Source organism: Vigna radiata, chromosome 7 (genome assembly GCF_000741045.1).
Source record: "Vigna radiata var. radiata cultivar VC1973A chromosome 7, Vradiata_ver6, whole genome shotgun sequence".
Lineage (NCBI taxonomy): Eukaryota > Viridiplantae > Streptophyta > Magnoliopsida > Fabales > Fabaceae > Vigna > Vigna radiata.
The window spans coordinates 52499785-52516385 of NC_028357.1; the positions used below are offsets into that span (position 1 = coordinate 52499785).

At 30.2% G+C, this 16601-nt stretch overlaps 3 protein-coding genes across 4 annotated transcripts; all 3 read right to left on the minus strand.

Annotated features, from left to right (window-relative positions):
- Positions 1–410: 410 nt before the first annotated feature.
- On the minus strand, positions 411–2284 carry LOC106769415 (profilin-1). Its single transcript, XM_014655026.2, has 3 exons — positions 2057–2284; positions 1482–1619; positions 411–870 (listed from the first exon to the last, which is right to left on the minus strand). Exons 1-3 carry the CDS (start codon positions 2177–2179, stop codon positions 736–738), a joined length of 396 nt encoding a protein of 131 aa, XP_014510512.1. The 5' UTR covers positions 2180–2284; the 3' UTR covers positions 411–735.
- A 1434-nt stretch (positions 2285–3718) lies between these two features.
- On the minus strand, positions 3719–4619 carry LOC106767670 (profilin-4). The gene is made up of 3 exons (XM_014652609.2): positions 4459–4619; positions 4245–4382; positions 3719–4157 (listed from the first exon to the last, which is right to left on the minus strand). Exons 1-3 carry the CDS (start codon positions 4585–4587, stop codon positions 4023–4025), a joined length of 402 nt encoding a protein of 133 aa, XP_014508095.1. The 5' UTR covers positions 4588–4619; the 3' UTR covers positions 3719–4022.
- Positions 4620–5889: 1270 nt separating this feature from the next.
- Positions 5890–9638, minus strand: LOC106765711 (derlin-1). Of its 2 annotated transcripts, none has more exons than XM_014650417.2 (7): positions 9479–9637; positions 8989–9124; positions 8135–8208; positions 7915–8008; positions 7041–7169; positions 6769–6929; positions 5890–6431 (listed from the first exon to the last, which is right to left on the minus strand). In XM_014650417.2, exons 1-7 carry the CDS (start codon positions 9493–9495, stop codon positions 6302–6304), a joined length of 741 nt encoding a protein of 246 aa, XP_014505903.1. In that variant the 5' UTR covers positions 9496–9637; the 3' UTR covers positions 5890–6301. The 2 variants fall into 2 exon arrangements, with proteins under 2 accessions (XP_014505903.1, XP_022639970.1); XM_022784249.1 differs by lacking the exon at positions 5890–6431 and adding an exon at positions 6467–6538 and having other exon boundaries at positions 6741–6929; positions 9479–9638.
- Positions 9639–16601: the final 6963 nt, after the last annotated feature.

Below are 16601 nucleotides of genomic sequence, written 5' to 3' on the forward strand. Positions count from 1 at the left end.
TGACTTTAACAATTTTATAGGTTTTCAAATACATTTTTTATATAATTTATTTCTAAAAAAGCCCATTCGGATCAGTACCAACTACATTCAAACTCCAGCACAATAAACCCCGTTATTGCATTTACCAAAGGTTGAACATGTCCACCTGGTCATCATGATCATTATCAGCGATTTGCGCTGTATGAGAATAGATCTGCCACGCAGAATAGCGACTTTTGGTGTTTGCAAAATAGTTCAGTGGATCATAACTAAGATTTTTATCAGATCCAACACTGTTACTTCTTAATGCCATGAAAAGTACAAAGTGATGTTTAGCAATGCAGTCCAGGTATCACCTCAAGGCTTGTTAAAACATAAATACCACTTAACCCACAAAAATAATTTGAAGGAGGTAAAGGAGGAAATAGGAGTATGAAAGTATAAATATTAAAGGCTTTCTGCCAGATAGACAAGAATCCGCAACTCTTTCATAAATATGCCAACCATTATACCATAGCATTAAAATTTTAAAACCACTGTAATGTATACAGGTACCCACTAAAAAAGTACAACCATAGGAGATTATAGTCATCATTTCTCAAGCATCAAACACTTTCTTCACTACACGCAGATCCCCTGACTTTTGACACCCACAAGATTATTAAACTGCAATCAAAGCATTCCAGTCGAGGTCGATGCAAAAAACTTGTACAGAAGCCAATGAAATATGCACCATAACAAGTCATAAAGAGGGGATCAGAGACCCTGTTCAATGAGATAATCACCAAGCCTTTCAACTATCATGTTGCATTGACCCGGAGTCATGGGCTCATCATAAATGCCAATGACCAAGGCCAACCCGGTCTTCTTGACAGTAGCACCACCAGGACCCTGGGTAATGGGGATTGATAATTAGAGTCTGATATTAGAACTATAATGGCTAAACTATGCCAGAAGAATATACATACACTACCATGTGCAACAAATACAACTTATGTTTCACTAAATTACATTAAATTAAAGGCAACCATTACACTAAACAACACTGGAACACGGTATTTACTATTCAGAGGCTGCAAACAATAACCACACTGCTTAAAAGTGTATATGTCCATATGCATTTGTTTGTAAATTATAACTTGATTGATAAGAGCAATTCACAATCACATGGATGAATCACAAAATTGTGAAACACCTTATAAAATCATATGCGTGTTTATAAATAAGATACTAGATATTTTACGTATAAAAAAGACTAGATGCATGAAGCCAAATAAAAGAATGTAAAATTTAAACTCGATCATAGTTTTGACAGTAATAAGATGGGAATTGACTTCACAATCTATTGCTTGATTTTAACTCTAACAATCATAGTAAAAACATACAAAAATACACATCTTCACAGAAACTGCATCATTGTCATCACATAGCCCAAATTATCATCATCCTATAAAAAAACCCGTGCAATCAAATTGAAGCAGAGATCATAAAGAGTGGTTTACCTTCTTGCCTCTAATTACAGAACCGGGTTCACCTTGGATGACCATATATTTAGTACCACCAATGTATAATCCAGTAGGAGCAAGTGTTCCGGGCTCATTAAAGTCATTCATGATCCCGACTATTTCCTCCGGCTTGAACTAAATGAGCAAACATCAACACATCATCATCATTACTATTATTATTATTATACCACAAACAAAAACAGATCAACTAAAATAGAAACAGATCTCTAGCAATTAGATTCAACCATCCGATTTGTCTCTTGAATCAGCAAATCACTCACATCAAACTCACAAATAAAAAAGAAATAACATTATTAAAGAATTAAGTTATAGCTGTTGCTGAAAAGTACATAATCAGAATTAACACTTAATTAATCAGTTAACTTTTAATAATGGATGAAGATGCAGTAAACCGAGGTAAACTCTTTTGCATGTTAATCCTCACTCCATTAGCACTAAGAGTGAGAATAGATCCAGAAATCTAGGATGCTCCTTAAAAATATTAAGAATAAATCATGGAAGAAAACCATTGAATTGAGAAAAGAGTGAACAAAAATGAAAACAAACAAAACCTGAGGAAAGCTGCCGCTCTTAGCCCAAACACTGCCATCTTGACCGATGATGGCGGCGTGAGTGAGGTGATTACCTTCAATCTCACAGAGAAGGTGGTCATCAACGTAGGTTTGCCACGACATGCTTCTGATTTTCTCTCGAAACTCAAAATTTTCTTGAGAGTGTTTAACTGCTCAGAAATTGGGGTTGGGATTTTCTTTCTTTGGCTGCGTTGATTCCACGGAGCTATAGGCCTATATAAATGAGTGCAGTCACCATGAAATTACGCAAGTACCCTTTTCATTACCCTATTTTCGCTGTTTTGGGCTGGCAGATAGGAAAAAAAAGAGGAAAAATATCTTATTTTATTATTGGCCCGCACTTTATTAGAAATGAGCAATAATAATTATAATTATTATTAATAAAACATTAATGGTTAAAATTATGATTATCATAGAATTCAAACTTACAATCGCATTCTAATTACTTTGGAATAGGTAAATCTTTTATTATTAATTGAGTTTAGCAAAACTGTAAAAACTTTTAAAGCAATTAATTAATATTTTGTTGAAAATAGTAAATTCATTACAAACAGTTCTGATTTGTTTTTTACATTACATGCGTATAAAGTTTATTTTTAATATTTTTAAATTAATAAATATGATATTAAACGTTAAAAAAGAAAAAGAAAAAAGTTGGAATTGAGAGTTCACCATCACTTCTAACTTTTTCTTTTTCAGTCAGCTTTCTTTTTCAAGTAGACTTTCTAATCATACTATTTCTATAATTTATCAGCATGATTCATTTTGCAGGACCGAAATGGTGACAAACCTTGATAAAAAAAAAATATATTCATAGGTTAAGATTTTGATTTGTATGAGTTTAAGATTAAATCTATGATACAGATATAAAATTATTATATTAATTAATCTACACTAATTATTCTAATTAATTTATCATATAAATTATTAATTAATTCTTTTCAGTTTTTATTGAGACAATAAAAACTGTTGATTTTTATTAAAAGAGAGAAACTAGGATAACAAAAGAATTCGTATTGTAAATATTTGTAGATAAAATTTATGGGGTACTAAATAGATATTCATAAATAAAATATACAAATATTTAATTATCTATTTGTTTATAAATATGAGTATCTAGTATTTGATCCACGGATATACACTATTGATAATCATTAATAAATTTTATTTGAGTATTTCTTTTTTAAATTTAAGTTTAATTATTGGGTAATTATTTAAAATTTGCCATCATATATGATTTCATATACTTTTATTTTGGCTTATGAAATTAAAGTAATTTTATGAAAGACTAATTTGTTTACAATTTATATTTGGTGTAATTTATTTTTAAACATCCAGATGTATAATTTGATTTTAATTTTACTTTTTTATCTGAATTTCTATTTTAAAGATTTTGTTTTTAAATTTATATATATATGTATTATTTTCTCACCTACAATAAAAACACAGAGTAATAAGAAGTGCTTGTAAAAAACTAAATGTTTACAACTATGATAAAAAGTCGGTTGCTCATCTTATTTGTAGAGAGAACTAAGTAGGAATAACATTTTTTGCTGAGCTCTCTTAGTCTTGTTCAAATTCATGACAAGCACGAACATATTTCAATTTTTTAACACTAACACATCAAATTATATTTCTTCAAATTTATATTTATGTGTTGCTCATTGATGCTCTAATACTCAAAGACAAACATGATTTGAAATATACGCAAAAAAAAGTTTGAGAATTTAGAAGAGACAGGAGAGAAGAGGAATAGAAGGGAATCATAACTTAAAAATTAAAAATTCAAACAACAAACAATTGTTCAATTCTCATATGGTTATTGTCGGCAACAACTCCCGATTTAGGGTTGATATGTAATAGATACAACTCAAAATATATATAAAAAAATAATAATAAAGTATAGAATCCGAGAAATAAAAATGTTCCAAAAGACGATGTATATCTAGAGACCTTGATCAACAAGATAATCTCCCAGCCTCTCGACAACCATGTTGCATTGTCCTGGAGTCACAGGTTCCTCATAAATACCAAAAACTAAAGCTTGACCAGTTTTCTTTATGGTGATTCCTCCAGATCCCTACAAAATATGAGAGTGTTAGAGTTAAGGTAAAAGTTAAAAAAAAAAGGTAAACTTTTTAAAGAGGTGAACTTTAAATTTAAATACCTTCTTTCCACGGATAACAGCTCCAGGCTCTCCTTGAATTACCATGTATTTGGTTCCAGCAAGGTGCAAACCTGTAGGAGCAAGATGACCTGGTTCGTCGAAATCTTTCATGATATCAGAGACCTCTTGAGATTTAATCTACAGAAGAAGTAAGAAAATTAGGAGGTATGTCAATTTATAAGTATAAGTAGAAAGAATTAGGAAGATTGATTACCTGAGGAAAAGAAGTGCTTTGAGCCCAAACAGAGCCATCGTGACCGATGATGGCAGCTGCAGTGAGATGGTGGCCTGTGCCATCAATATCACACATCAAATGTTCATCGACGTAAGTCTGCCAAGACATTTTCTTCTTTGTCTTTTGTTTTTGTGATGCTTCTAATGTGATTATGTTTCTGTCTCTGTTTGTCAACTTTAAATTTAGTTTTAAATAAGAGTTTGATCATGGATTCATGGATGGAAGTTGATGCTCCTTCTACCTTCTCTTTCTCTCCATCCATTTCTTGCCACAACTTCACTTTCTCCTTATTTCTAGGATCAAACCTTTTTATTTTCCTATTCTTATTCTCATTCTTTTATGTCCACAAATAGATTAGATATACCTAATTCATCCATCACAATTATTATTCTTCTTATTTTTTTGTTTATGAATAATTAAAGAATATAAGAATAAAATGCTACATAGTTTACGTTCTGCTAGATAAAGAAATACAAAGATATATGACACTGTTGTACTTTGAACCCGAGTTCTGACATTTACTTGAGGACATATTTTTTTCTTGTTTAATTATCTGTAATTTTTTTATAAAAAAGAAGAAATAGACTTAATAAAAAAAATAATTTAATAAAGATGTTTTGGAAGGTCGAGCGAGGTTGTAAACAACTAAGTGTAAAACGTGTTAATCATTTTCTTGAATACAAATGCAGATATTAGAGACTGTGTATGAGATGGTAAGCACGTTAATTAATTAGACGAATACGAATAGTTAAAATATTGCACTATTATTAATTATTATTAAAAAAATAAACAAACTTAAAAAAATAAATATTGCACCATCAAAACTATTATCACTGCCAAAGAATTTTTCTTTCTTCTTTTTCCTCTTTGCTATTTTTTAATCCATTATTTTTCATTTTTATTTATTCAAGGAAAGAACATTCTGTTTACACATACTTTTTAATTTTTAAATAAAAATCACTTTTATATTTATTTTAGTTTGTCAGGTGAAAAAGGAAGAAAATTTAACACATATAATATGCAAGGTTCATATGTTTAAGTTTCCTATTAGGTTTTTATTTTATTTTAAGCAACTCTTATTATGCATATAAATTTAGAGCTTTTGTAAATTTCGTCCAATGATAAGTTTTTATAAGATCACATTTTTATAGTTTTCTTTTTATCTTTAGTTTTTCATACCTTAAAAATTTAATTTAATTAAATATAATCGCCAGCAATCCCTAAATAAAATAGATTAAGTTATAAAAAATAACTAACAGAGAGTTAAGTTGGCCCATATTTAGAAAAAAGCTCAGCAACTCTTCAAATATTGGATTCTCACCGAAAACATTCATGACTCGAGAATAATCCATAGTCACTAAATGACAAACAAATATCCGAAATGAACTTTAACCTGACAAAATTCGGCTCTAGTTGCAACTTTTTTTATTTAAGAAACATGAAATCTAAAGAAATGCAAAGCGCAAGTTAGAAGGGAGAAAACCCCATTAAAATTTGGAGTATGTGGGCTACGTGCAATCTGATTCGGAGGTGAAGATCATTGGCACTAACCATACTGAATGCAGAAGTATACATGTCTTGAAAGTGAGCACAAAGTAAAGAATTCGATGATTAATTCATAAACCTTCACTAAATCTTTCTTACAAGTAAACGCTCCGCATAGAATACATTGAAAATTATGAGGATCCCTCAAGAAAGTTTGCTTTTCAACGAACAGTAAAGGTTCATACTCTGCTCCCATTCTAATTCCCAACTGATGTTCAGCTCCATTTGTCAGTGGCGTCAATAACCAATAAGAGAAGGTGAACTCACTCTATTACATCTATCCACCAAGTCGATAGGATCTTCCCCTGAAAGCAACTCCGGAGCCACTCTCAGGCTGAGGGTTATTAGCAGCCTGCGAACGGCTAATCGGTTGCATTCCAATTCTCCACCTTCCAACCAATTTACGTCTGAAAAATATAGTTAAGAACACAACAGAGCTAGTCCCGATTATAAGGAGTTAGACGTCATTGACTAAACAATAAAAGATCATGGCTAGGTCCTGGCCCCTACAATGCTGCAAAAACAATGAGGAAGAACTACAGATGTGTTTGGACGTAAGAGCTTAGAAAGAATGGTGGTTTTTAAAGGTGAAGGGGAGGATGTGCTTCCTATGTTGGGTTCAGTTCACAAAAACAATGAATAAAGCTTCAAGACACTATAAAATAAATCAAATAAATAAAAACTTTAAAATGAATACAGCATATGCATAATAACACCTTAAGCAACAAGAAACTAGAAGGATACACCCACATTGGCGTCTTCAAAATGTTCTTTCCACCTGCTAGTGGATGCAACACTGTCAAAAAGTAGTACAGATGTCCTGCGATGATACCTAAGAGGTCAGGTATAAGAGGCGAGCCAAAAATGACATCCAAAGCAAGCATTGCCCATGGAAGATAGAAAGCCTGGAAAAACAAAAGATATTGATCCTATCAGACAACGAAAAGATGTACCTCGTAGAGCTTATGCAGCAGAGGCATAAGAACAAGGCTAACTTACAGAAGATTGAAACATACCTTAAGAGCAACAAGCCCATATATGTTGATTTGAGCATTTGGAAATTCTCTACTCCAAACATAAAGTAGCATAAAAACCAGTGGTATTGCCAAAAATGGGGACCACAATAAAGGGATCGCAGACAAAACCTATAATTGAGGAAATAAAATTACAAGAGAAAAACTGATGTCAAGACTTAGAATATCAAGTTAAAAACGAAACTAGAAAGAAAGAACCTACTAGTGGGGAAATGGAGTTGGTGCAATTTCAACAACAATCAGACATGTGATCTTTCAATCAGAATTTTGTATCAGCTAAATTAACTTCCCAAATATTTTCTCCACTGAACCAAGTAGCTCTGTACAGAACATTCAAACCTTGACACTTCCTATCCTACCTAGCCAGAATTTATATTCCTCAATCTCCAATCGATTCTCTCCAACCAACAGTAACCTTACACGAAATTGACAACTAATCTTCACTTACCATTGACCATTTCGGATAATCAATCAGAATCATCATTCATTTGTTAATTAACCAATGATCTCAATGTTTATCCATCTAACTTTGCATTCACTAAAAACAAATCAAACATAATTTTATTACCAAAAGTTTTGAGATGTGACATATGCTAATGCAGAAATTATTGAAGACTAATGGAGCATAACTTTCACAGGCACAATGGCCAAATGCAAGTCAGATAAACATATTAAATTGAATATATAAATTGTTCATCATTGTTATTCAAAAAAGAAGTTTTGTAATCTTCTTGTCCAGCTCATAAGCCAGAACCACTAGAATAGGTTCTACAAAATATACCCTCCCGCATTTTGAAGGATAAATGTCACATTAACAATCATAAGATGAAAAAGATATGTGGAGGATCAAACATACTAATAGTGCAAACGAACCAAATATCATCATCCACAAGAAATCAGCAGTCCGTCTGTCAAATGGTCCCTTCTCAAGTTGGACACCGTACCTTAATCTGCACATTATACGAATAAGAATTAATTCGGATGAACTAAGTATACCTCACCACTTTATATAATCTACTTGTTCGATATACAGAAACTTAGAAATTGATGTAACAAATTATTCTTCAATTACTTACATCATCAAGAGACGGATCCCAAAATTGATAGAAAATGGTCCGAGGAAAAATAAGTTTGTGAATAACCTCCAGACCTACGGATGATGGGAAGTACAAAAGATTTATTAAATAGGTCAAATGGAAAATAACAAACTAAGATTATTACAAAAGATTGACAACAGCAAGTTAAGCTTAACGGAAATCACAAACTTCATCGGTAAAACTCTAATTGACTGCTTGATAGTCAAAAAATCTCCCAAACAATTGGCGACTTGTCATTCGCCAAGATATTAAACCATTGCTATTAATGAAGCAGTGTAATGTAATGTATTGCCCAGTGTCCACAGTGCCTCATCTCTTTATCCACAAGTATCAGAAAATATGACCAAAAGGAAGAAGGAATTGGGGGGATGCCATAGATTATATATCCTATAGCAGTCTAGAAGGAAGTGGAGAGAACTCCATTGAGCCCAAACAATCATTCGACACACAGGGCACAATTATAAATAACAATAATGAAATGTTGACCGCAAAAACACAAGTATATCAGCACATGATAGGATATACAAACAATCACGAAAATATTTCATAATCTGGTTAGCAATTGGAGGTTGGTGTTTGGCAGCAAAAGTTAGGAGTAAAACCAAGTATGTCTCCATGATATTTCTTTTAATTTGGCAACTGAAAAACAAAAATAAAGATACTCAATCTGTCTTATATAAAAAAATTAAAAAAAAAAATCTTCAAATCAAAGAAGCACAGAATGGGATATCGAAAGCGAAGCTTTTGAGAATGAGTGCAACACTTGGCAAAAGCATTAACAGCACGTTCCTCTTTCTCTGATACTGATACCAATGACATTAAGGAATTTTCACCTGAAAACCGTAGAACACTCGTTCGTACAATAGTGCAATATGAATTGGATTATATAATCCAAGATGGAAAGCGGCAGTAGCCAACACGCAAACAGTGCCATATGCCTTGGTTATTGGCGGAAGAGAGTGATAAAACCTGAAAGCATGCAACATTTGAAGTATTAAACAAACTGATCGAAGCAATTATAAAAATTTCCAAGAAAATTTCTACACCTAATCCAAGAATATCAATGAAAGCAGAACTTGCAATAACACGTTTAACTGGTTATTTCTGACACTAATGAAGCTGGAAAGCGCTCAGATTAGGTTTAACGAAAGAGAAAAAAAAATCAAAAACCTCTTAATCGACTTAAAGTAACGAAATGGATTAAAGTTGGCAATAATTCGACAGTAAACGTTTGATAGTTCAAACGAACAAGAATTAAAAGATTCATCAACATTATCTTTATTTGAAAAACGATAAAAAAAAATGAAGGATGAAGAGAATTACTCAGCGGGAGAAGACATTGCTTACTGAGGAAGATAATAAGAACAGAACTGACTCCAGTTTGGAATTCAGATTTTGAGATCTTCCTTGTGATACCGTCTCCCTCAGACCCAGAAGCTTCCGTGCACCCTTTTCTCACGTGACCGTCGAAGCCTCACATGGCCCAAATTTTGTGGGCCATTTTAAGGCTTACTCTTTTAAGGCCTTTCCTTAACGAACCCCACAAATTAATTCCTCGACCCCCGAATTGCTTCTTGCACCCCCAACTTTGGATTCAAATTGTTCTATTCAGAAATGAAAAGTCTTGATAAAAAATCATTATAATTGCTTCACTTATGCTTAATACACGTAATGTTTCGAGGATTAAAATTTATACTATTTTGGATCTTGACAAGAGGAATGATGGTGTACCGTCTTGTTAGATGTTCTGATTGAGTCATGGCGTACGAATTTTTAAAGAGATTTCGAATGTATTTGCAAAGTTATTTGGCTTGACTTATAAAGTAGTTTAAAAATTTAAACTTGTTTAAGAAAGGAATTCAATTTAGTAATTTTTTACACTTTTTTCACAAATTAGTAATTTATTAAAATAAACTAGCTTATTAGTTACTATTTTTTTATCCTGACTTGTTTGTTTGAAATTCGGTTTTTTAATTATTAAATATATTTTTATGCCATTTTATTTTTATCAAGTATTTTATTATTTTTTAACTTATATATTTTTTAGCTTTGCATCTGTTGTTTACAAGGGATTGGTAAGACTTTTCTAGTGTTATTTATTTTGAGAAAAATATAAAATAATTGGGAAAAAAATAAGTTTGATTCAAATATAACGTTTTTAAATAATTTATAAGTTGTTTAGGTAGTTTTAAAAGGTGATTTAATTTATAAAATAATTTTTATAGTTTTAGATCCTTTTTAGTCTTTAATTATTTTTTTTATTATTCTATCCTTCATGCACACTGATATCTATATATAAGGTTAAGAGAATAGTGTAAAAATAAGTATTGGTATTCCAAATTTAAAAGTTAAATGTAGCTATACTATATTTTGCAAATAAAAACCTTATAGTTAATCTGTGGCATATTAAAAATCAATTAAATAAAAGTTACTTTTTAATTCAATCTTATGAGACATGGTTTCGAAAATAAGATTAAAACTTACTTATATACTATACTTCAATTATATTTACGTTAGAATGTGAAATTTTGACACATTTTCTTAATTTGATAATTAGATATATTTGCAGATTATATATTTTTTAATATAATAATAGTTTAATAATAGTGTGAAAAATAAAATTTACATTCACTTATATATAATATAGTTTAATTATGTTAAATTTTTAAAGAGAGAATTTTACTCTAGAGATACAATACTAATGAAATATGAGTCCAACTCTTATAAAGGATTAACACTAATTCATCTAAAACCTTAAGATGATGAGTTGATAAGTTTTCCACCCTATAAAACACTCAACTTTCTATTATCTACAAAATGTGAGACTTGTACTTAGATTTTCAACAATCTCCTTCATGGGTGAGTCTATTCCACATTGGTATGCTTCCCCTCGAATAGGAGCATTCCTAAGCATGGGTATCAATTATTCGTATCACATTTCTTCTTTTTGAAACAAGTTTACCTAAACTTTTTGTTAGAAAGTGGGTTTTTAAGGCCTAACTCAACCCCACAAAACCGGCTTGTAAGGTGAGGTCTGCACCCCACTTATATATATATATATATATATATATATATATATATATTATAAATTGGCCTTATCTCTAGTCGAAAAAGACTTTTTATACAAAGATTATATTTTACTCTTATGAGGCGGTTACTAAGAATAACCATACCTTAATATCACTTTGATGGAGAAATAAAATAAAACAACAATAAATAATATCAAAGTATGCAGCAAAAACAATTCACCAAAACTTGCAATAATCTATGTGAAGCAACAAAATAAAAATGACAACAATAATCACAAAAGAAAGCACTGATATTTTTAATCTGAAAATTTTCTTTCAATAAGAGAAGTAAAAATCTACAGACACAAATGAGTCAATCAAATCTTACTAACATCAAATATAGTACAAGAGAGTCAAATAAAAAAATACAAATAGGTCATCATTACCGGCTAATACATTAAAACAATAATACTCTCAAATACAAAGAACAAAGAAAGAGAAAAATAATTAGTTTCTCTAATAACATTAATATTTTAAATCATGTGTAATTTTATTGTTTCGCTCCCAAGTTCGTTGAGCGACATCGTTAAGGTCAATCATACATTTGAGGTATTCACTTTGGAGTTTGTGTTCCGTCACAATTTTGTTCTTAAAGGACATCTCAGAGGGTGGAAGGAATATTTAAACTATCTATGCTTTGATTCTTAAGGGATGCGAAACTATTGGATGTGGTAGAAACATAAGCCCCCAATCGCCAATGGAGGGCTTAAGGGACCAAATGTTCCCTTATCGGCCCACGATTCTGCTCCCAACTTTTTCGAGCGACATTGTTAAGGCCAATCACCATACATCCAAGGTACTGTCTCCTTTGAAGTTTGTTCTCCATCACGGTTTATTCATTAAAAGATGCTTGAAAGGGTGAAAGGATAGGAAAGAATATTTAAACACTTGGAACATAAGCCCACAATTGAGGTTTAAGGGGAATGTCTGGTTATACCCACTAAAGGGCTTAAGAGATTGAATGTTCCATTATCAACTTTACGGTGAGCGTCAATGTTATGTTCCCAAGTCCAATAAGCAACATCGTTAAGATCAATCACCATATATTTAAGATATTGTCTACTTTGGAGTTTGTTCTCTATGATTATTGAAGTAATAGGAACATCCATTAATAAAATTGACTTAACAAATTATTTTAATTTTAAAAGTATCCAATATTTTAGCTTTAAATCTAATTAAATAAAATTAAAATAAAAAATATATAGATCAATCACATATAATACATAGCCTTAAAACACCTCATTCCATTTCAATCCTAGCTTGCCTCTTTCTATTACTTAACAAAAAGAGAGAGAATAACACGATAATTATATCATACACCCATTCTCCCCTACCATAAAGCAAGAAAGTCGAAACTAACTTATGCACAATTATGTAAATTGTAAAATTTTCAGCATATAGTATATGGTTGGTGTTTGTCATGCAATGGATTGACACAACTAATTAATAACATGATACAAATTTAAAACTATAAAACCATGGTGGGTCGCCATAGAGATGTTGTGTTCATCATTTCTTCCTCCAGCCATGGCAATGGCCAATGGAAATGGACATGCTGTCACCATTAACAATATACTTAAAAAATGAAGAAAAATCCAAAATTTGCTTCACCATGTATAGATTATAAAGATTAGATGAGGAATTGGTGAAGAAAGTGAGCTGAGTAAGTGTGTGTGGTGGAAGAAGGGAGCATATTCTTGGTAGCGTAGAAACACAACAAACATTAATAAAGCAGAGAGAAAAGGAAATAGAATAGCACGTAGCACCAACACGCTTGCCCCATGCTTTTATCATTTATCTTACTCATGCTCACTCACTCTCGGGTGGCTTCAATTGGGATCAATGAAAAAGACAAACCCTAAAAAGTGCAAAAACTCACCTATCAAAACAAAACGATCGCACTCCTATGTAATTCATGTGCTTTTTTTTTTTTTTGGTGTGTGGATAAATTGAATTGAAATACTTCTCCACTGAAAAGACATGATTGATTGTGCTAATGAATGCATAGTATAGTATATACATTATAGTTAACATGCGTCACTTCAATCTATGTTCAACTAATCAAACCTAATGTTAACTTGTTTCACACTTTCGTGATTAGATCGATAGTAAACAATAATTTATAATAAATAATATTAATATAAAATATAAATAAGACAATCAGATTATATTTATTATAATATTCAATACACGATATATTTGAATATCTATTAACTTAAGCATTATGACGTCTTATAACATCTTACGGTTTAGACGATAAAAACTTCTAACATTAAATAAGTGGAGAGCGATGAAAAATCAAGAAATTAAAAATGTCTTAGTCTTGTAAAAGAGAAGATGACTTACTAACATCTTAGCTGGAAGGAAAAACATAAGTCTGTTTTCCATTGAAGCATGTAAAGAGGAAATAATAATGGATAGAATTAGAAGATATGGAGGATCTGTGTATTGGTTGTAAGATTAAGAAGAAAGTGATGAATGTGAAAGATAAAGTAAAGGTAGGGTCAGAAAACAGCTTGGTTTAGAGTGTCATTCCCTTCTTATTTCTCACTCCAAACAAGGAACAAGCCCACCACTTCACTTTCTCTTTCATTCACCAAATTTTCAGACACAATTTTCAGCCACAACTTTACAACTATATTAATCATTTCTTGCCAATCTTTTACTTTAATTTTACAAAATAAAACACATTTCAAAAATATTTAAATTAAATCAAATCATAAGGGCATGCATTTCTTGAACTTAGGAATTAAATATGTTTTATTCTCTAAATTTTTATACAAAAACGTATTTATCTCTTGAGTTTATAATAAATACAAAAATATGTGTAATACTTAGTTCTTTATTCTTAATGTTCTTCCGAGTTAATATTTAATTAAGAATAATCACGGGTGGACTTGACTGATAAATAGATTAATAGATTAATAAATAAATAAATAAAAAGCATAGTGAATGATTGATCCAGCCTGTGCTGTGTTCATGTCATCTCATGTCTAGCCATATATGAAAGAATGTCATCCATGGAATAAAAAAATGTTTCTTTCAAAAATTGTTATTTAATATTCTCTTGTTTATTAAAAGATGGTCAAATTATCACACAATTAAAAAAACTGAATATCTCTTCGTTCTCAATCATAATTGTACAACTTTACAATTAAACTTTAGTTGTAATTGTACAAATATAAATCGGTTATGTCAATAAATATGTATATTTTAACGACGAAAAAAAAATCACACATTTATAGTATAAAAGAAAAGCTCACTAATTCAAACTTAAAAATTCAAAATTGCATAACAAGGATTTTCTCAACGGATAAATGATGCAAACTAGTTAGAGAACCATTCGTGAATATTAGCTTAAAGATTGAAAATATAATAATTTACACAAAATAATATATGGAACTTTATTGCCATTTTCTTAGAAAGGCATGAATAATAAAATCTTAACCTAGGCAAAACATATACGTAACGAAAATAGGTGTAGTGATGTAATAAAGGTTTCCTTATGACTACTTTAAATGCTTAAATTCAGAACGGAAAGTGACCATGAGTTTACTTCAAAATAATCAATAAATATTTTTAAAAGTAATGGTTACGTTTTGAAAATAATATAGTAAAAAGCATTTTTAATCAGGATAACAATATTGTTTTATATAATTCATTTTTTCTACCCCTTAGACACGTGAAGTTAGTTTTGGTTTTCAAATTATAATATTTTTTTATAATATAGTAGAAAACTAAATTTTGACTTGTAGACCAAAATTTTAAGTAATTTATTAATTTCCCATTCCTTATTTCATTCATTTAAACAAGGTAAGCTTTTTCTCATCCAAACAATGCATATTTTTATTGTTTCTCTCTTACTATTTGACTCTTAAACATAATTGGTGGGCGTGGGCAGTGAGGATCCACATGCATATATTTACGAGACGGTTGTCCTCACAACCATTTTTTTATCACCCCTAAAAAAAATATAGAATATAAGAATAAAATAATTATAAAAATGAGAAGTTGTACATTTAAAAAAAAATTAGATATGTCAGAGAATTTTTTTTATTGAAAAATAACATGAATTAACTTTTTTTTTGTAAGAGATAAAAAAAATCCATTTGCACTAATTTTACTTTTAAAATTTCTATAAAACTGACCAGCAATTGTAATTTGTAAAATTTTGGTTAATTTTTTTTTTATCATAATGTTATGTATTTGTAAAAATTGTATATTCCCACATTAAAAGGAAATCCTCAATTCGTCATGGGGCCTACGAGAAAATGCATTGAAAGTTACAATGAAAAGGCATTGCATTGTGTTCACTTCCATTGATTTTTTTTGCAAATGGATGGACGAATGAGTGAATGTTCTCGTTATTGTTTGAGATTTTACATCAAAATAAGATTATTTCATAGTATACGAATGAATGTAAAGTTTATTTTATAAGCTAATTTTATGAGAATGAATTAAATTTAAAATTAATATTTTAACATGGTATAATAAAGAATGAGATTTGTTTTTCTTTTTGCATTTTATTAGTGTTTTAATATATTTTTTAAATTTCTCAATATTAATTTACTGGTTTGGTTTTTATACATGTTTTAAATATGTGGTAACATAGAGATAAAAAAAAAAAGTAAACAATTCATAATTATTTCATTATAAAAAACATGTATTATATTTATTAATATTCACATAAAAAACCCAAAAAATAAGAAGAATAATGGTTGAGAATTAGGATAGACTAGGATAGTTGATTCAAACTAACCAAACGATTATAGGTGAGTGAAGTGTATAATTTTATAATTGATTTTTTAGTCAATATATATTAACAAAGAAAATTAAATACATTTTCAAATGCTCATAACTAAGTAAAACAATCTTTTAATAAACTTGTGTATTAATACAACAAAAAATCTTTATTTTCATTGCCTATTAATAACAGAAAAACTGTTCCAGAATCGTGAAGTGACGAGAATGAGAAACCACCCCATCAGTTACTTCAGGAAAAAACTGGTGACTACAGTGGATACACTTTGATCCTACATTTACCTGTGCAGTATTACTTTCTATTTTCTTGAAATCTTCGTTTGCTGTATCATTTTTCATTCAAAAATTGATTTCAGATAAAAATCCAGTAACTTCATTATTCTAATAAATATATATTAATTTAATATACCAGTATTTATTTGAATGATTATTTAATTAGAATAATTGACTCCTCATTTTTCTTCCTCCGCATAACGTTCAGTCTATGGTAACAATATCTACTACGTAGATTCTTATCATGGCAGACATTAATAAATTATAGGGTATATTATTAAAGATAATTATTATGATGACAGAACAGAAGCAAGCATGCACCAATCCTCGTATTGTGATTGAGT